The sequence below is a fragment of the Ursus americanus genome, chromosome 9 (assembly GCF_024610735.1).
Source record: "Ursus americanus isolate L20-20 chromosome 9, mUrsAme1.1.p, whole genome shotgun sequence".
Taxonomy (NCBI): Eukaryota; Metazoa; Chordata; class Mammalia; order Carnivora; family Ursidae; genus Ursus; species Ursus americanus.
The window spans coordinates 45,649,144-45,671,953 of record NC_142135.1 but is presented as its reverse complement, the minus strand read 5'-3'; the positions used below and the strand labels follow the sequence as shown (position 1 = coordinate 45,671,953).

Below are 22,810 nucleotides of genomic sequence, written 5' to 3'. Positions count from 1 at the left end.
TCCTTATTTGCCTGACCCTTTAAAGCAATTGAGCTTTTTACACCTGGACTAGATTATCTCTAAAACCCTCTCTGCTCTTAGCCTTAGAGAAATGGAAACCTATTAATCAACACCCACTCCCCCCCCCCCCCGCCCCACTACCCTTCTTAAGCAGAAAGATTGAAGTGGGAGAATAAGAAGTAAGTAAGGACAAAACAATTTTCAATATTTTCTCTCAAAAATTTACATAGAAAATAAGTAAAACATTAAAAATGGATAAGTATTAAAAATATACAATATCAATAAGGAAGAAAGACTCGCTGAATTCATAAATAAAAGTGACAACCAAATTGTTGTTTATATGTTTCAGTTAGGAAGTTTAATGTCTTGTCCATATACTTTCAATCTAGAATGAATATATTGATAAATTTTGATTTTGGAATTATAGAATTATGTGAATATGAAGTAATCTGCATAAATGTTACAAAACATTTGTGACTTATGAAATCTTACATAAGATCACACACATGGAAATTAACTGGATTCCAGCTTTTAAATGTTTTTAAACCTATAAACCAATTATTTAGGCAGAGCTTAAAGTATTTCTTCTATATATTTTGTTATATTTGCATGTAGCTTCTCAAGCAGGAAACAAATGAACTAAAACTCCTTTTCCCATTTACTTTTGCCTTTATTCTAGTATGAATTTGGTATCTAACCTTCACTGATTTCACTGATTTGAGGCAGTGCACATTTAGTTTCTAAACTAAAATTTTTCAATAAGTGCTAAATTTTATATTAGAAACATTTTAAAAGTAATACCTGCATGTGTGAAAAAAATAGGCTATCTGATAATAGAATGGCAGTTTTTATTACCATCTGTGAAATCCTGTGAAAACTGTTGCATTAAGGCTAAGCTTCATGTTCTGTCCTGCAGAAGTGTGTTTAATCAGCCTTTTGTTTCTACACATTTCTCCAAAAACCAACCAACCAACCAACCAACCAACCCCAAACAACAAAAAACTCCTTATTGAACCTGGTCCTGAAAGAGTACATTCAAGCAATTAAATCTGCTGGGGACTTAAACTCTAACAATCTTCAGGGTTGTTATTTTAAAGAATATGTTATAAGTCTGTAGATTTATTTTCATTAGTGGTTACCATGCTGTGCCCATCAATTTCTTCATTCTTCTTTCATACTCTATTACACTTCTATCTTGCTGAGAATCATACACTTTTTGTGGCTATAAGTAGCATCTTCTCCTTTAATAAAATCTTTGTTTGATAGACCTTTTTTGTTTTGTGATTTTGTAATCATTTAGCATTTTAGTTTCATGATAGTGCATTAAAACATTTTGCTATAGAAGTATAAACAAATCAAATATATAGAAAGCTAGCAACAGAACAAATTGAAAGGTCTACATTCTTATCCATGGAGAAAAATTATAGGAGTTTTTTGTTCACAGATAAAGCTCAATGTTTGAAATCACTTGTAATTAAAAAATGGTAAACTGTAAAATAAAGTTTATATCCTTACATATTTTTCTCCTAAAGTTGGAGACATTTTATAAAGTTATATTATGCCAAGATTATACGGCAAACTCAGTACTAGCTGGATGGGCATTAAAGCCTGTTGTTCATATGTGTGTTTATGTGTAAGGGTATGTATTTTTAATTTACTATAAAATACAGTAAAATGCATACTTAAGTTCTTCTACATACCAATAAAAATTCTATTGTCATCTAGTAATATGGTAATTAAAAATTTATTTTTCATCTCTATTACTTTTTCTACTAATATTAATTTAAATTAATAAAAAGTACAGACTTTACGTTACATTTTATCTGTAATTTATATCAAAGGTACACAGGAGTGGAGCCTAGTAGATACTGCAAGTCATAAGACTAACAGTTCACTTAATTTTTACCAGTGTCATTAAAAAAATGAAAGAAAAGGAAAGGAAATGAAATGAAAGAGAGCTGCAGGGAAGGGATATTACACTTTAAGCTAAGTGATTGTTTGGCTAGTTCATAACACTTGTTTGTTGGTACCTAAATAATTAGCTTCTTAAGAAACAGAACTCATGACTAAACTGAAATTGTTTGAAAATGTTTATAATTAACAGTGTGCAAAGTATAAAAATTTAACTTTCAATATGAAAACAAAACAAAAAAAGCTTGTGTGAAAATGTGCTTTTTAAATAAAGTTAAGTAAAATGACAAGAAAATGCATTGCAAGATTACATATACACTGCCTACACAGATTTATAGTCATGTTAAGCTTATGCAGAAGAGGAAGAACATATACATTCATAAGAAGGTCATATTATTTAGGCATATTACAGGAAGATTATCTTGAATATTATTTTAAAATACATTAAAAATATTTTTTTCTCATTAATTCTTATCTTTTTATTCACACACCTTCTTAACACAGTACATGTCTATTATAGAGTGGAAATACTAACTTCGCTAAACATTAGTTAACTATTTTCCACATGTGAAATGTGTACTGACCTGTCCCCCTTGAAGAAATAGGTTTTCCCAACATCTTCCCACCAAATTGCTGAATCAATACCATGCGGAGGAATTCCACTTCCAAGAGTAATCAAGTCATGAGGATAACCAGGTTGAAGAGTTGTATCTTTAAACACCCAGTATTTGTTACCTGTATGAAGTAAGTGCAAATGCAGAATACAATAATTTAATGTCAGAAATTAGAATATATCTATTAATACAAGGCATTTAAAGCTATTTTACATGAAATCCATAAATAAGTAGTAGTCACATTTGGAATACGGACATTATTGTTGAAAGATTATCTTCAAAAGTGGAAAAATGAGTAACTATTTAATAATATAATTAGAATTTGTGAATTAATTTAAGAAATAAAAAAGATCTACAACTTGCCATAATACAACAATTCTGAATCAAGAATCAGGATTTTTCCTCTAGGAATTAGATGTGCTATTTTTATTTAAGGCTAAATCATTACTGTGTTTTGTGCATTCTGTATACCCTCAGATTGCTTTATTGATTATAACCACTACTCTATTGAAACACATCCTCTAGGCTGATCCTTTCCTATTATTATAAACATTCACAAGTTCCTTTAATTTTAGAAAGTCATCCTCCTTTGACCCTATGCCCTCTTTTAGCTGTTATCTATCACTCTCTTTAATAAGAATGGTAACCTAAGGGAGGAGAATTTTAACCCTAACCTTGTTTGGAATTGCTAGAGCATGGAGATATTAAAAAAGAAGACAAACTTTAGTCAGTTATACTGCTGTTTTGAAATTATCTACAGACAACACACTTCCTCTGGCAGACTGTGCATACCACTCCCCTCTTTGGTATGTCTCTCAAGTAGCCTATAACCATTCCTCACCCCACTGAAAGTTGATTTACCACCTACTGTCCACTCAAAACTTTTGTTCTGGAGTCAGTAATGTCTTTCAAGGAAATAATTCTCTACCCTTATCTATTGACACAGTTGCCCACTTAAAGCACTTCTCTCTCTAAGCTGCTAGAAACCCATTTTTGGGGGTGGGGGGATCTTTTTTCTCCAGCTGCTTCATTCTGGGCTTATTTCCCCCCCCCCCCCCCCCAGTTCTTAAATGTTGACATTTCCTAGGGCTTTGTTCTCTGACCTCCTCTCTTCTTATCCTAAATCAGGAGGTAGGTGGTAAGGGTCGGGGTCCCAAATTTAAATCCTTACAAGGGCCAGGTTAGAGATTATAGGACTGGAGTGGGTGGGCTGTTCAAATATTGAGACACTTCCATAAAAGTCAGCAAATATACTTTGCCCTAAATGTCCATCTCCCCTCAACCCCACACCTGAAGTGTTCTTCCCCTGGTCCTTCCAATCTTTCTGCAATTAGTATCTCTTATTACTAACTCCTTCTGGGGTTAACATCTGGTGAAGTAAAACAGTTAATATCTATTAATATCTGACAAAGTATCCTATGTTCTTTCTCATAGATGTAAGCCTTACTTGATAGCATATTTCAGTACTACCCCTAGATGAGGCCTGCAGCATTCATGTTATACTTTAAGGAAAAAAAGATTAAAACCATGGTTCCTGCCTAAAACAACACAACACAAAGCAAAAATATCATGTTTTCAGGCTAGATTTAGTTAGGTGGCTCTAGTTTGTAACAGGAGTAATCTTATTTACTTCAAGAGCTTCTACTACCATTTGATACCATTTTTAAAAAACAACATTTATTGAGTACCTTCAGTGTCCCAATTATCATGTTAGGTACTAAGGATACTACAGAGAACAAGACAGACCTGATCACTATACTGATCATCCTGCATTCTAGTGGATTAGGCAGATGAAAACCAAATATACAAAAATATAATTGTAGTAATTGAAAAACTACTGAATGCTACAAAGGAGACATATCAGGGGCTGAGAACAAAGAAATCCCAAGGGGGAAATTCCTTTAAGTAAGGAGATCAGGAAAGCCTCTCTGAAGAAATAACACTGAAACCAAAATTTAAAGAAAGAGAAGAAGATGATACCTATGCAATGAATGTCAGGAACAGTATCCCAAGCAAAGGAGTTTGGTATGATTAAAAATGAAAAGATCAGTGGAGTGTAATGAATCACTCTTCTTGAGAGTGGTACTGAAAATGTATGTGGTGGGTTTCGGTCTTATTTTGAGTGCATGGGAAACCATCAGAGATTAAATTAATGGGGCATCTGATCTGTTTTATATTTTCAAAACAGAATTTTTTGTCTTTTGTGGAAAATGGACTATATAGAGAAGAATGGAAAGGAGAAGACCCGTCAATGGTCTTTTGCAATAATTAATTAATTGAATCATTCATCGACAACTTAGTACACTTACTAGGCAACATGTTAGGCACTGGAGATGTAGCAGTGAATAAGAAGGGCAACATCTCTGCCTCTTGGAGCTTAAATTCTAGTGAAGAGGTATGGGAAAATTGACCTTAAACAAGGAAACAAAGGATTTCAGAGAGAAAAGTATTGTAAAGATACCAAAAAAAGCAAAAACATTAATGTAAAAGTGATGGGATTGGGTGGGGGGGTTGCTTATACTAGACACAGGAAAGATCCCTTTATTCAGATGACATGTGAGTTGTAACTTACATAATTCCAAAAAGCCAACACAGTGAATTTGGTTTGAAGGGGTAGAAACACCAAGGAAACATGCCCTAATGGGTAGAACCTTGTTAGAGAGCTCAACACAATGTTGTAGGAGTGTGCTAAGGACAGAGGTAAGGATCATGTGGTCTTTGTCAAAATCTAAACTTTATTCTAAGTGAAATAGGAAGCCACTGAATAGTTAAATTAAAAAATTCTTTGCCAGTAGCCTGTAACAAGGTGACAGCAATAATGATGGAAGGAAGAAAATGGAGTCATGACACAGTTTGGAGATGGAATTGATAGACATTGCTTGTGGGCTGGCTGTGGGGAATTAAAAAAAAAGATAGTATCAAGAATAATCTTTAAGTTCTGACTTTTGTAAACAAGAGAATAATAATGATATAAAATAAGCCAAAGAAGACCGGGGTGTATGGAGTGTATGGGATTCAAATCAAGAGTTTGAGATGTGAAGTAAGCAACTGGATATGTGAGTTTGAAGATATGCATAAATATGGTATTTACTACTTTAGGATTTGAAGAAATTATCCAGGGAAGAATATATAGAGAAGATGAAGAGGAACCAGAACTAGGCTTCTAGAAATATATGGCCCTCAAAGAGATCACAAGGGAGGAGAGAAGAGTAGGCAAATGCAAAAGATGTAGAAGAGGCAGGGAGGAAGACTAAAGTAAAAGAAAACCTTGGAAGCCAAAAAAGAGAGTGGTCATAAATGGCTATCTCTAATCCAAATAGCTCTTGAAAGCCAAACAGTATATATAGCTACCTACTGGGATTTTCTACAAAGTTGACCCACAGGTTCAAATTTGAACTCATCAAAGGACCTTTCTTCCTATTTTCCCTATTTGGGTAGACGGCCTGCTAATTACCCAATGCATCACATCTGAAGCCTCCCTGTTTATTATGTTTCATATCTGATGGATCATTACATTCAGCTGCTTTGATTTCTAAACTTTTCCTTGAACCTCTCCCCTGCAGTCTATTCTTATTGTCACTGATATAGGTAAACTTTTCAATCATTCCTTCTTAGGTAATTGTTTTGGTCCAAGCTCTGAAGTAGGCCCCACTATTCTCTGTATCTTCTCTATATATTACCATCCAAGTCTAAAGCCAGTCAAAATTCTGCAGAGTTATGGATCATAGTTTAGGCAGATGAGCAGAGATGAGCAGAGCCATTCATTCTTCTTTCTTGGGAATGTGACCCAGGGAATATTGAGAGACATTCCCACTCGGCAGAAAGAAATGACTATTAATTATATAGTATGAGGCTTGAAGAGCCATGATGGCCATAGGCAAGCATACATTATGAGGATGTATAAATTGAGTAACCAGAGAGAGGAATTGAAAGAGAAAAGAGAATGGAGTAGATGCAAAGAGCAAAGCTACAAACAGACGAGAGAAAGAAGGCTTATTAGAGAAATGGCAAGTGTAGCCAGTTCTTCAATGACTTCCTGTCACACACCCACCCCTAAACTCAATTAATCTGGTTGGGTTTATTTTTGTTTTAACTGAATAAGACTGTTCAGTATTAATTTTTGGCCATCCAAACATCACACGAGGTATTAGATGTGCTTGAGCCCCAAGTCTGTTAGCCAAAGTGCTGGCTTTTAGCCAGTGTACCATGCTGTCTTCCATCCATGTGCCTTAAGAGCAACACTTTTGTTTTCTAGCTTATATTATTTCAATATCCTTTCTTATCTCCCTGCCTTCAGTCCCACTTTATCTGTCTTCCGCAAGGTCATTAAAGTGATTTCTCTAAAATGCATACCTGATTTTATCTCTCTTTTGTTTAAAATTTTCAGTGGTTTACCATTGCATTCTGCATAAAACCCAAACTCATCTACATGTCATCTCAAGGTTCTTCTCAATATGAGTCTCTTATTTCATCTACATTCCATTTATTTCCATTTCTGGAAAATGGGTATGACTCTTTCAAAACCTAGCTTAATAACATCATTTCTCTGGAAAGCAGTTCCTATCTGAATAAGGTGAGCCTTTTACATTGCCAGAGTATGTAGTCTTCTCCTTTACCATGTTACTTAATACACTTTTAGTACATATAACTTAGTACTTTAATGGAGCACAAGCCTGCCACCCGCTCTAGGCTGTGAGCAACTTCAGGACAAACACTGTGTCTATCACCATTATATATAATGCCTAGAAAGTAGTAGGTACTTAATAAATGGTTATTAATTCAAAGACCTATGTTTAATATTACATGAATAACCAAATATAAGATCAAAACAGAAACAAAAAGTCTACATAAATAACATTGTGGGCCTTAGTCTTGAATCTTGTTAGTTGAGCAGAAAAAAATGAGTTTTCTAATCAATAACAAGTTGGAGAAAATAAAAAGGCATGTCCCAGTATTATGTTGGAGGGCTATTTAAGTAATTATATTTGACTGTATGCTGGGAAATACTATCATAAAAATATACCTCTATCCTAAGCCATTGTTTAATTTGAATATGTTATAAAGAAAAAAACACCCAAAGGCCCAGATCACTTCCTTGCCAGAGTTAGTGAGATGGAAAATCCAAACAGCTGTTTCCCAGCTTGCTCTATATTTTAGTCATGTCTCTGTAGCCTTTAAAATAGAAAGTCTTAAAACAATACAATAAAAAGAAAGTCCTGTTCTATGTTAGCTTCTATCTCAGTGACTGTTGCATTCTTTCCTTTCATCTCAGTTTTATATAGGAAAGGATAATATAGTTCCAGTGCGTTCCGTACTTGCTATTTCAAGTAAACCTGTTATCTGCTAAACTGGGTTGGTTATGTCTCCTTTTAAGCAGCAACATTCTATTATGCTTTAGAATACTTCTGTTTGTAGTTCCTTATCTCTATCCTATCCATGAAAATTTCTTCATACTCTTTCCAGGTCTTGTACAGTGATGCCCTGTTGCATGTAACATGAGAGTATGTTCATAGAACCCTACTTCATGTTTTCCAGGGTGTCTCAGAAGGGAATAATGTGTGAAAAAAGAAAAAAAGTTACAGTTCTTTCAGGAAATTCTTGTTTTTTTAAAAAAAGAGAAAAAACTTTTAAAAAATGTGTTTCAGAAGTACTTCCCTATACTGTTGGTCAAGAGTTTTCAGTCAATAAAAAGGAGAAAAAATGAGCCTCTCACTTTTAATAATCAAGGCCTTTGTATAGAAGATTAGCATTGAATTAGCATTTTTCCCCCTTTTAGGAATTTACAGCAGGGGATTTTTTTTTCCTTTTTAATGCAGTTATATTCCCTTCAAAAAACAAAGCAAAACAGAAAACTCATCAGCAAACATTTCCTATAGAGTTATATGATGAGATCCCAGCAGTTATACACAAAAAAATTAAGAAAAACACCACCTTGCCTGCTGAGTATTTGTGGCTTAGAATTCAAGAAAATAACTCAACAATGATTATGAGTTACACATTTAAATCTCCAGGTGTTTATTAATAAACACCTAATTAATACAATAATACAGTTCCTTTTATATCTTGATAAGATTTTCACATGACAAAGTTGAAGTAACTTTATTTCTCTTGTTAACAGTTTTGATTAAGTATGTGCAATTCATATGCAACTTGTTTTTTTTTTTTTTTACACTGGAGAGGTAGATTTTTAACTACCTTACCATCAGATGGTTTAGTTCTCAAGAAAAATATTGCCTCTTTGACATAATGAAGGCATTTACTGGATTTCCTATGAGGTTCACATATTCTGGAGCAAGTGGAAAGAACTGGTCCTTACTAACATTGTACTTGGCAGAATGCAGAAGAAAATATCAACAAATCTGAGTTAAAGACAGAGAAGCTTTATAAATAAAAAGAATAACCTCAAAGAATGTTTATAGTTGGGAGACAACTTTACAGACCATCTATTCCAGTAATTCACCAATGAGATTCATCCATCCATCCATCCATCCATTTATTAAGAGCCTCTTAATAGCCAGTCACTGAGCTAGGAGCTGTAGGTACCAATGAAAGAAACACACAGATTCTTGCTCTTGTAAAGCTGATGGAGCAGCAGAGGAAACAGGCACTAAGCAAATAATCCCTTGAAATTTTTAAAAATTTTTATCAAGCTAAGATTCATACATGTTTTTCTAATGTCCTTGGACTGGCCCGTTGTTACTAATGGGAGTGTACTGTACTGTTCAGATGTACTAGATCAGAAAAATGGTTGAGAATCCAGCCTAACACATTTATTTTACAGGCCAAAGAAGTTAAGTGATGTGCTTAAAAGCACACAACCAATTGCTAATATATTTGTACTGCAGTCCAGGTATTTTAATTCAGTGCTCGACTTGCTATTCCAAATTGACTCTCTCAATAGAACACATTTACACTCTGTCTGGCTTTCAGAATTGCTGATGATTTTCTGCTTCCTTCCTGCTTTATCAAGTAATCACTCCATATTTATTATTGGAAGTGTTTATTAATTAATCCACTGTATTCTGCTCATGCCTTGTTCATTGTATCCTCGGTAATCAGAAACGCTTTATAATTTATTAACTAAAAAAAGCAACTATATTATTGTCTTGTGGAGGCCACAAAACTCTACTTACACATTTATATTTTGTATCTTCTATTACAACACTGTCTAGTAAACTAGGGCCACCAGCTGTTGCCTGGTTTTGTAAATAAAATGTTATCAGAACACAGTCACACCTGTTCATTACATATAGTCTAGTCTGCTTTCACCCTACAATGACAGAGTTTGTTAATTATGATTGAAAACCATATGATCCACAACGTATTTGCTATGTGTCCTTTTACATTAAAGAATAGAACATTAGTTCCTTAAAGGCTGGATTTTCTTCATATAAAAGAAGGCTGCAGTTAGATTACTCAATAATATTGTTTATTGGGCTAATTATTGTTCAACATTCACATATTCTTAAAGAACGCTTCAGGGATTTAAAAAAAGTAATAAAGAATTAATATTTTCTGTATTAGATTCTGTGGTTTAGTGGAACATTCAATGGCCTTGAAAGCAGATGGAACTAAGGGGTGACAGCTCTGCCAGTTGTTAGCTGCGAGATCTTGGGCAAGGAACTAAATCTGAATCTTTTCTTTCTTATCTTGTACATTAGATACTAACACCTCTCATTCAGGGACCTGGAAATAATGAGAGATCAAATGTATAATATATCCATACTATACTCAGATCATGGTACCCAATACATGGCAGTTATTATTTTTATATAATGCAATATTCTGCTGTTCAAATTTGCTTGATACCAATTCAAATAAACAATATCAATAATAAATGATTAAGTACACTGATCTATGTTAGTGCCAATTATTTGAATTAAGTTCTAATTTCTGTATTGTTTATAGGCTGGTTACTCAAGAAATTTGAACAAATGCCCAACTATGGAGGTCGTTCGACTTTTTGTAACCAGCATTTATTTTGCCAGGTTCAACATCATCTAGTAAGCAGAGAGTTTTGAATATTTCCACAAATGTGGCAGCCATTGACTTGGCAGTTTATTAGACTTCTCTTCAAGAAAGAATTGACCTATTTATCAACGAAATGCCTCTGGATCTGATAATTGGGCCAGAAAGTCAGCTAAGTGCTTTGGGATGGGCCAAAGCCATTCTGTTTGGGCAGCATCCAGCCAATGACTGAGCATGGCACATCCTAAATCCTGGCCATTTCTGTCCTACGCGAGAGTCCTCCAATAGGCAGTCTTTGCTCTCGAGCTCCTTGTTTGGTTTGCCAAGACCCTGTCACATCTATAGCATAGTCCAAGGCTTTCCAAGCCAGTCTTAACTTTTCCCTCTTTGCTTTTCAGAGGCTTACTTCTCTCTTGGTAACTTTACCTCAGTGTTTGCTTCCCAGGGAGTTCAAACCTAACATAGTAAATAAAAGGATATGATAAAAATTTTGGAAAATGAGAAAAAAATTAGATACAAATTTTACTGATGGGTAAATATTGTACTTTAAATTGTGAATAAAAACAGCCATAATAAAAACATAGCATAGACTTTTTGAATTATTATGAATAAGTAGAGGTAAATGATCAAGAAAGGTTTTCAAATATTATATGCTTGGCCCTTGGTTTAGAGGATTACTTCATGTCAATATATAACATAAACACTAATATTAAAATACTCTGAATATTTATAATTCAAGAAAATAGCACAATTCACGTTATGAATCTATTTTTCTGTGTATCAAAGCCACTGAATGTAGATTCCTTAATCTAGTGTAGCTCTTTACGCATAAATTTTCCATTACCTCCTATAGGGAAATAAGTAATCATTGCATTCATCTATTTATAGTAAAAGATCTTTTAGGTTATCCATTGCACTATGTAAGAAACAGTGTATTTCTACTTCAAATGAACTTCATTAGCACACCTAAACCTTTCAAGAGTGAAGATTTGCTGGAAGCAAAAGGAAATTGCTGGTTTATAGGAGTATTTGAAATAAAGGAATAATGTAAGTTACGTAAATAATTTTTAACCAGTTATTTTCTTTGCCACTCTCCAGTGCCACATATTTTAGACAACTCTTCTTTTTTGATACACATCTTTTGTATGCCTTCTTATTCTTAAACTTTATTACCCCGCCCTTTAACATCCTAGATATTTTGCTTCCGATTCTATAAATGATTTTTGCCTCTTGAAATGAAACTGTCAAGGAGGATGATAAGTACTGCTTAAAGTTATTAAGTGATAGCAACAATATGAATTTTGAGACCTTTCAACTACTTGATTTTGACTGTTACTGATGTTGACAACACTGGAAGCTTCATTTTAAAAATTATTTTCAGTTCTTGAGAGAATTGCATCAACTCAATTTTCAACATTGATTTTTGATATTATTATCTCATAACCATTCAGCCTGAACATGACTAGTAATTGAGAATATAAATATCTGGGTTGATTGTGCTTACAAAATGTTACTCTGTTATATTTGATTTACCTGAATGATGTTAAGATAGCTGAGTAGCTGAAACTGTGTGGTTTGTATGTAGGCCTCATATTCAAATATAAGCAGCTACACTGAGGGAACCTTGATTAGTAAAAGCAGATATTATATATTTGCTTCTTAAAAACAAATATACACACATATACATATATGAGGCAGAATGAAAAAATTCTTTAAATATTTATCTATTTACTTATACCTTGCTTCATTACACAAAAATTTGAAGGCTCTTAAAGGAAAAATATGTTATAACATAGTACAACATAACTAAAAAAATAGAGAAAAATAAGTAGGGAAATTAGAATAGAGAGTAAAAATAACATAGATAAGCAATACAAATAACAATGATGAAATTATTTCAAATGCGAGCATCAATCTGTATTTTACACAGTCATTCCAATATAAATACTTATTAGAAAATACATTAAAATCATTGTAAGCAGTAAATTCTAAGAGTAAACTGAAATTATATAATGTTTTAAATATATCTTCAGTAAACGGATTAATCTATATTAAGATTTTGTTAGTTCTGCATTCTACGATTCTCAATGATAATAGAAATGTACCCAAGAAGAGAGGTTGCTGGGAATGAGGCATCACTGCTATACTGGGACACTCTGCTTAATTATCCCTGAGCTCAAGTAAGGGACTGAAACCAGCATACTGTTAATCTGGATGCTCATAATTAACATGCTGTAGAATAATGCAGGAGTAAAATTTTACTACCCACAGTCGCCAGTATATTAAATTTATGAAATAGTTACTTAAACTATTCCAACATAACCAACATAAGCTGATGTGCTTAGTAAAGCTGTTTTTTAGTAAAACTGTATTGTGGTACCATTAACAGACAATAAATAGCCCCTATTTCAGTATATAATGTGTTAAGTTTTCACATATGTATGTATCTGTCAAAATATCAATATATCAAAATAATGAACACACTGATCACCCTAAAATTTTCTCATGCTCCTTTGTATTTCCTCCTGCTCAATTCTCACCTGCCCTCGGGCAACTTTCTGTCACTGTACATCAGTTTCCATTTTCTAGAGTTTAATATGAGTACTCTTTTTTTTTTTTTTAAAGATTTTATTTATTTATTTGACAGAGATAGAGACAGCCAGCGAGAGAGGGAACACAAGCAGGGGGAGTGGGAGAGGAAGAAGCAGGCTCCCAGCGGAGGAGCCTGATGTGGGGCTCGATCCCACAACGCCGGGATCACGCCCTGAGCCGAAGGCAGATGCTCAACCGCTGTGCCACCCAGGTGCCCCATGAGTACTCTTTTTTGTCTGAATTCTTTTACTGAGCATAATTACTTTGAGTTTCATCCATGTTGTAGTGTAAATTAGTAATTCATCCTTTTTATTGCTAAGTAGCATTTCATTATATGGATATACCAGCTTGATTATCCATTCACCAGCTGAGGATATTAGAATTACTTCTGATTTGGGGTGATTACAAATACAGCTGTTTTAAATATTTGTGTAGATGTCTTTGGACATATGTTCTTATTTGTCTTGGGAAAATACCTAAGAGGGCAATGGCTGGATCATACAATAACTATGCATTTAACTTTTAAAGGAATTGTCAACACTTGACATGATCAATATTTTTAATTTTAGCCATTCTATTAAGTATGCAGTAGTATCGCTTTGTGTGTGTGTGTGTTTAAAGATTTTATTTATTTGAGAGAGACAGCAAGCGTGCACACAGGAGCGGGGTGGTGGAGGGAGAGGGAGAGAATCTCAAGCAGAATCCACATGGAGCAAAGAGCTCCATGTGGGGCTCGATCTCACGACCCTGAGATCATGACCTGAACCAGAACCAAGAGTTGTACACTTAACTGACTGAGCCGCCCAGGTACCCCTCTCATGGTGGTTTTAATTTACATTTCCCTAATGATTAATATTGGTAAGCGTCTTTGTGTGTTGTTATTTGCCATCCATATATCAACCCTGGTAAAGTTTCTGTTTAAATCCTTTGCTCATTTTTATTGAGTTGCTTGGTTTTTGTTTGTTTGTTTTCAGTTTTGAGAGTTCTTTATTTCTTCTGGATACAAACCCTTCATCATATATATGGTTTGCATATACCTAGTCTATGGCATATCTTTTTATTAAAAGTATCTTTGGGGGCGCCTGGGTGGCACAGTCGTTAAGCATCTGCCTTCAGCTCAGGGAGTGATCCCGGTGTTATGGGATAGAGCCCCACATCAGGCTCTTCCGCTGGGAGCCTGCTTCTTCCTCTCCCACTCCCCCTGCTTGTGTTCCCTCTCTCGCTGTCTGTCTATCTCTGTCAAATAAACAAATAAAATCTTAAAAAAAAAATAAAAATATCTTTGAAGAGCAGAAATTTTTAATTTTGATAAAGCCCAATTCATCAATGTTTCTTTTATGGATTGTGATTTTGAAATCAAACATAAGAAATTTTCCCTAAACCAAAGTCACATATATTTGTCTCCTATTTTTTTTCTAGTTGTTTTATAGTTATAACCCCTACTTGGGTTAGGACCATTTAGAGTTAATTTCTGTATATGGTACAAAGTTTGGATTACTTTATTTTATTTTTTTGCATACGGATATCCCATGGTTTCAGCATCATTTGTTGAAAAGATTATCTTTTCTTCACTGAATTTCCTTTGTACCTTTGTCAAAATTACCTATCCATCTGTTTTTTAGTCTGTTTCTGGACTCTGTATTCTGTTACACTGATTTTTTTTTTTTTAATCTTTATGACAATGCCATACTGAAGACTTGAAGTCAATTAGTGTTTTAGAAATGGTTTTGTCTATACTAGGTCTTTTGCATTTGCACATGAATTTTAGCATCAGCATGACAATTACTACAAAAAGCCTTGTGGGGATTTTGATTGTTATTGCACTTAATGTACAGATAAATTTGGTGAGAGTTGTAATAATATTGAGTTTTCCAACTCATTAATAAGACATATTTGTTCATTTATTTGTCTTTACTCATTTAACAAAAGTTTGTGTTTTCAGTGTAGAGGTCACTCATGTATCTTTTGGATTGATCCCTAAGTATTTAATATTTTTTGATGCTACTGTAATTTTTTAAAAAAATTTTAATTCTTGACTATTATTTGCTACTATGTGATGGGAGGCAATTCTCCATAAGTCGCTTGATTTTCAGCATGTCTGGTGAACAGAGGCAATGATTGCCTTTGTTCTGGACTATATTTCAAAAGATATTTGTATAGCAACGGTCTTGGGTTAAAGAGTGTGTGTCCTCCACAGCAAAGGAAAAAGATATGCTAATTGCCCAGTATAATAAAGAAAATGTCTCCCTTTGGGATAAAATTTAAACAAGCTTACTGCTCATTATGAAATATTTCTGTTCTCTAATCTTGTGGCTCCTCTCCTGCAATGCAACTGATTACATGTACAGGTTTCACCTGATCCTCTTCACATCACCCTTGGAGAATCTGGGACTCAGGGCAGTCCTACAAATGGCTATACTCTAGCTACTGCCTTTGTCTCTGTCTTCTTCTCTGACTTAGAAATCTTGTGTTTCTACCAACACCCATGAAAGTGAGGCAGGCTAACATGTTAGTTTACAAATAGGGTAAAATCTCAGACCCTTCACAGTTTTTGAAAATACAGAGAAATACAATTACTTTTTGTATAATGGTCTTATATCCTACAACCTTGCTAAATTCATTTGTCCATTAGAGATAATGCATTGACTGCATCTAATTTTAAACATAGACAGTCAAATTTTGTCTGTGAATATAGTTTTATTTATTATATATCTTGCCTCATTATGCTACATAAAATCTCCAGTACAATAATAAATAAAATTTATATGTGACATCCTTGTTTGTCCCCAAGCTTATGGAAGAGGTCAGATGCTGTGATTTTACCTCATTGGGTAAATATTCTTGTATCCTTATAAATATTCTTGAGCTTTGTCCTAGGACTGTTACTTGGAAACAATTTGATTGCTTCAGGTCTTTGAAGATTTTTTAGGTAGAAATGGAACACTTTAAGATCATCATTCCCCATTACTGAGGTAGACCCTTTCAGTGTTCTATCCAATGGCCATGGAGAGGTATCTCGTGGCAATAAGTACTGTTAGTGCTATGTGAGTGTCAGGAACAGTTCTATTTCATCCTATTAAATGATTCTTACTCTACACATCATTAGTTTCTCTACATACATATGCTAACCAATTCTTTCTCCCATACTTTAGGGGGTTCCTCTGCTAATTTCTGTGTCTGCACTCTGTGCAGCTCTCTCCTCTGCACTGCCTTGATCTGTGCACTGCAGCCACCTTGTTATCCCTTGACTCTCAGCTCTGCTCCCCTCAGCTGAGACAGTCTTCTGAACACCACCTGGATTCTCCTATTTTGTTCCATAGCCTGGAAACTTTCCCAAAACAGGAAACTGGGACAATTTCCAGGCTCATTACTTTTTGTTTCCTGACTCTTAGGTTTACTACCCTTTGTTTCTTGCTGTCCAGTGTCATGAGAATCATTGTTTTTTATACTCTGTCCAATTGTTGGTGGGTTTAGGTGGGAGGATAAATCTGATCCTTATAATTACATCTTGGCTGGAAGCAGAGGACACATCAATATATTTTGATATATTATACTTCAACATACCGAAAAACAGTAAGATTCTGTTAAGAATATAGAACTGATCACATTTATAAGGACAAGTTGCTGACGTTTCATGTTTTCATAATTTATGTACTGACAACTCCCACTGCATATGACATATATGCACACATATAATTCAACCCAAAGTTTTAAAAATTATATAAATTATACCAAAAAATGAAGTTTTAATTGGATCTGTGGCTTCCCATTTTTCTTAAGATATTTATAAAGATTCATTCGAATATAAAATATTATACCTATTTTTATATTACTAAGATAGTATTTAGACTTTATAGCTAAACACTCATTTTTACTTATATTGAAATCCATACCTTCAAATTCTTATGCAAGATGAAAATAAGGCTAATACTGAGTACATTTAGGAAATGCATGATTAAATAAGTTTATATCCCAACATGTACTTTAGTTAAAGAGGGTGAATAAAAGGCAAAGCCAGGTAAGTACAAGTACTATTGTATTGTACAGTACAGATTAGAAGAAGATAAAAAACATAAATACCATAAAAGGAAAGAAGGGAATGACAAGGAGAAAGAAATTGAAGGTAAAAAAGGATTTTTTTTTAATGAATAATATTTAAATCTGTTAGTAGCAATGATCCAGTATGGCCAGGGCAGGCTGAGATTAACTTTGATAGGACTGTGAATACAGATGCAGATTAGGGCTGGAACTTTATTCTTCATTCATTCAATAAATCTCAGTTTAGTGTTTATCATATTCCAGGTATTGTTTAAAACAGAGGGCAGCAAACTATGACCAATGCCTATTTTTGTACAGCCTTTGATATAAGGAGAGTTTTTACATTTTTAAAAGGTAAAAAAAGGATATGTAATAGTGATGGTATGGGTTGCAAAGCTTAAAGTATTTGCTATTTGTTCATTACTGAAAAAGTCTGCCAATCCCTGGTTTAAGATATGGGGAATACAACCGTATAAAAGAAAAAGAATGGGGGAGAGAAGACCTTGCCCTTATGGAGCTGATATTCTATTAAGAAGGATAGAGATAACCAATAAATAAGTGAAATATATAGTTTTGAGATGGTATGTAGAGAATTAGAACAGGGAGGGGAAATGGGACTGCTAGAGATGAGGTTTAGACTGCCTTATGGCTCATAGAGCAAAATGAGGAGGATAGTCTTAGGATGAGGAATGATTTGATTCCTCAGAAAGGCTGCATTTTTTGAGGTGATAAAGATCACAAATAGATGGTGGCAAGCTGAGATGGTCATTTTGACTGTGATCGTTGTGGCGAGGGGAGCAAAGGGAGTGATGTATTAACTGAAGTGCAGCATTCTGCAGCTCATAACTCTCCTGCCACTGGTAAGGAGGATACTAGGGAAGGGGGTGGTCTTATTGGATTACCCAGAACTTCGGGCTCCCTCTGGAAAAGCAACAACATTTGGAACAGGGGAGCTGCATATTCATGGCTGGGTTTGGAAAAGGTTTACCTGAAAGAACTGTGAAGAGAAAAGTGGAGGAAGGAAGCATCACAACAGGGTCCTTGGAATGACAAGAGTTCTAAGGTAAGGCATTTCCTGATACTGGCAGTATATCAGAAGAGACCACTGACAAGACAATATTCTAGAAGTTGAATAAATATGTGACAAGAAACAAAGTTATTCCTATTACTAGCATCATAACATAAGAAACACCATACTGAGTCAAATCATATTCACCCATATTGTTTTTATTAAAATGTTTGTTAAGTACCTACTATGCACCGGCACTGTTCTAAGAACTGAAAATACAGTAGTGTGCAAGAAAATATGGATAAATCTCTCATGAAATTTACATTTGAATGCTGTAGTTAGTTCCAGATTTTTCCACGTGCTATGTTGGAAGTTGTGGTTTCCATGTGCAAGCTGGAAGGTACTACTTTAAAGAGGAAGGACAGAGGGACATTCTAAGGAGGTGCCTTTTCTGTTGGGTGTCGAAAAATGAAAAGGAGCTTGCCCATCCCACAAGTGCACGGGTGAGGAGAAGCAACATGAATAAAAGTGAGAAGGCCCTAAGGCAGTAAAGAGCTGTCAGAACACTGATTTATGACTATGGCAGCTTCTGCTTAGGCAGTTTCGTGAGGATCTTGTGATGAGACGGTGCCTCCTGGGGTGGCCGGCAAGCTGAAAGCTACCTCGGGCTTATTCTTCCTTTGTTTGTGTTGCTCCTGCTAATAGGACCAACAAAGAGCATAGGGGAGGGTAATTTCCTTCCAAATATCATGCCCCTAAGATTCAGAACCTTTACATGATATCCTTTCTTTGTCCACAGAGGTACAATGCATGTCCACTTCATTTATATGCTTATTGTAGATAGCAGGGGGGCAATAATATTACCAGTAACCATACTAGTAATAGCAATAGCTGAGATTTATTGAAAACTTTTATGTGCCAAGCACCTCACATGTAATAATTAATTTAGTCCTCAAGCTAATCCTGAGATGGGGAGTAATACTAACCCCATTTTCAGATGGAGAAACTGAGACAAAGAGAATTAAGTGACTTGCCCAGTTCATACAGCTATTAAGTGTTCAAAATTGGCAGTATGATCGCAGAATCCTCATGTGCTTAAAACTAATGTACTATACCCCCTCCTTCCTCCAGGAGCAATGTGTAAAGATAAAATAAGTCCTAGGTATACAATGTCATTTTATATGGATAAATTGTATCTCACTTAAAATATTACAGGTGTTTCTCATAGTCTATGTTTTCATTATCCTCATCATTACTATAAATTCATCTAGTTTGAAACCGAGAACAATTGCTTTTTTTGAGGTGTTAAGATCCCCTTTTCTTTCCTTCTACCTCCATGACTGTTTAAACTTCTTTTCAGCCCTTTAGGCTCTTGGCTAATACATTCAATCAATCAATCAATCAGTCAGTCAATCAATCGATATGTTCTGCACTCTAGTTCTTCTCAGTTTCAGCTCAAACATCTTTTTTTGTCTGTTTGTTTCAAGTTTTTATTTAAATCCTAGTTAGTTACCATACAGTATAATATTGGTTTCAGGAGTAGAATTTAGTGATTCATCACTTACATAAAACACCCAGTGCTCATCAAAAGTGCCCTCCTTAATGCCCATCACCCATTTAGCCCATCCCCCACCTCCCTCCCTCCATTAACCCTTATTTTGTTCTCTATAGTTAAGAGTCAATCCCTGGTTTAAGATACGGGGAATACAACAGTATTCCCTCTCTTTTTTTTTTTCCCCTTCCCCTACGTTCATCTGTTTTGTGTCTTAAATTTGTTTTTCTCTGACTTATTTCACTTAGCATAATACACTGTAACTCCATCCACATCATTGTAAATGGCAAGATTTCATTCTTTTTGATGGCAGAGTAATATTCCATTACACACACACACACACACACACACACACACACACACACACACCATCTTCTTCCATCTTCTTTATCCATCCATCAGTCGATGGACATTTGGGCAGTTTCCATATTTGTCTATTGTTGATAATGCTGCTATAAACATCAGGGTGCATGTGCCCCTTCGAATCAGTATTTTTGTATCCTTTGGGTAAATACCAGTTGCTGGTTTGTAGGGTAGTTCTATCCTATACCTTTTCCTCACAATTCTATCAATTCCCCAACTCAATCTCTTTCTTTTCCCTGCATTTCCCCCAACAGATTTATGACTTATTGTTTTGAAGTAAGTTTTGAGAATGGAATACCAGGCACTTGATTAAGTTCACTTAAAAAATATATATATATATATATATATATATATATATATATATATATATATATATAATTTATTTATTAGAGAGAGAGAAAGCCCCAAGCAGGGGCAGAAGGATAGGGAGAGGGAGAAGCAGACTCCCTGCTGAGCATGGAGCCCAACACAGGGCTCAATCCCAGGACCCTGGGATCATGACCTGAGTTGAAGTCAGCCACTTAACTGACTGAGCCACCCAGATGCCCCAAATAAGTTCACTTTACCAGGTAATCTCACTTTTACATGCCAGGCAGTTAGTATTTGTGCAATTAAAATTTGTCATTTAGATAAAGAAAAACCAATAAATTTTATTGGGTGAAATTAATTGGGTGAATTTTTTTCCTATTCATGAGTTTTCCTTGCCTTTATGAGTAATTTCTTAGTTTTCAGGAAACTAACAAACTTACTAAATCAAGTAAAAATTAAGAGTTTATACCGTACATGATTTAAATAAGAAGTAAAATAGATTTCATTTTATAAAAACAGCAAGTAACTCCAAATACTCTGAAAAAAACTCAAAGACCTTTAGTTAGTGGAAAATGGCTTTTTATTATCAATTCATTCATTCATTTCATTTATTTTGGTATTTTAAACCAAATCTAAAAAATTCTAAGAAATCACACAACGCCTTCTAAATTTGACTTATATATGAGAATGCCATGTAAGAAAACATAAATTTGAGAGTTAAACATTATCATTGATTTTACTTCATTTATATTTCTTTTTTTTCCTTTTCATTTATATAGCTAGTCAACATACACAGTTCATTTCATAAGACGAATAAGCTACCTAACCTCACTCAATAGGTTTTACTTATTCATTTCTATATGTGCTATATAGGGCCCTGAACAAAATGACCAAAATACAACAGAACAAGACATGGAAAAATTCCTTACCTTTAAAGAAGACAAAATTCCCATCACTGTTTTCATAAACTGCATCGATACTAGGAGGCAAGCCCCGCCAGAAGTAAGTAATTTGCATGGGGTATCCATCCATCACCCTGTTGTTTCTCACTCGCCAAAACCACTGGTCCTGCAAACCAAGCAAAAGCATCTCTCAACAAACATGCAGGCCTCCATGGCATTTCCCTGTGCAATCAGTGACCCTTCTCAAACTAAACTACTGTCATTTTCACTGTCTCACATCAAAACCGTCAAAGAAATCAAGCTAATCAATTTGCTTACAGTGATCACAATTGTTTTTGTAGCTAACCACCTAATCTCTGATCCATACAATGTGATTAAAAGATAATGTAAAAATATTTAACTTCAGCATTTTACATTATCTCCAGAGCTTTTTAGATGGAAAAAACAGAAGTAGCACGGACAAGTCCCTGCCAGATTTGTGGATTAAGTCAGTTTTCCTGAATAAGAGAGCAGCATATGGACATGTATACATTTACAGACATTTACAAGATCTCCATACCTAAAATGCTAGGGATGGAATAAAGAGGCCATCCCTCCTGCTATGCCCACATTATACCCAACATTCCCTGTATTTTTAATTAGTGTCCTCTTTCACCCTCAAATATGTTTTGGTTTGAATGGTAAATTATATGGTCACCCTAAATGAACAAAGTTATCTTGAAAAAAAATCATCACAGTGATTCCAATCTGGGTCAACTGCCTCTTCTATACGCTCTCACATTATCCTGACTTTACTCAATCATAGCATTGGTCATTTTATGTAAAAAATGTCTACTCTTACATCTAGTGAAAAAAATGACTTGCCCCATAGCAAATATTTATAAACATTGTTGAATTAATTAGCTTGCACAGAATATGTTTCACCATAAATTCTTACTAATGGCCAAAAAAAAAAAAAAAAAAAAAACCTTCGAAGAAAATGTTATACCTGATGACATTCAATTATTTTCTATGGAAAATTTCAGAATAAAGACTATACAAAGTGTTAATATTAGAAAAACTAGGTTTGTTTTAAAATATACTATTGCACTTCATTTCAAAATTTTGAGTTTACATACAATATCTCACTTGGAAATCATATATTTGTACTACTTAGATAAGTGTGTTTCATGAAAATACTTCCAATTTCCCCTACTTAAATATTAATAAGTGATTTAATATAGGGCTGTCCTAATCTTTTGGCTAACAATAGTTTAGCCTGACTAGATTTTCTAGGATTTATGAGTTATTCATATAGTCATTCATACACACATACACACATACACACACACACACACACACACACACACACACACACAAAATCAACCGGGGATTCTTAGATTTCAGGTGATATGATAAAAATGAAACTTTTCCCATCTACACCAATCCGAATATAAAAATTTTCTTAGGAATTTTTGGATAGTTGTACTTCATTCTACTTATCCGGAGCTATCGTCTCTACGAACTTTGTTATTTATAAAAAGAAGTAGCTTAATTAACAGTTCTAAGTTTG

General features: G+C 34.5%; 1 protein-coding gene across 1 annotated transcript in view; it reads right to left on the bottom strand.

Annotated features, from left to right (window-relative positions):
* MMP16 (matrix metallopeptidase 16) overlaps nucleotides 1-22,810 on the bottom strand; it is a 290,244-nt gene that overhangs the window by 22,145 nt on the left and 245,289 nt on the right. The window contains exons 7-8 of the mRNA XM_045806016.2: nucleotides 21,286-21,424; nucleotides 2,496-2,646 (exon numbers count right to left, since the gene is read on the bottom strand). Coding sequence (XP_045661972.1) covers nucleotides 2,496-2,646; nucleotides 21,286-21,424 — 290 coding nt within the window. The remainder of the gene's footprint in view (nucleotides 1-2,495; nucleotides 2,647-21,285; nucleotides 21,425-22,810) is intronic.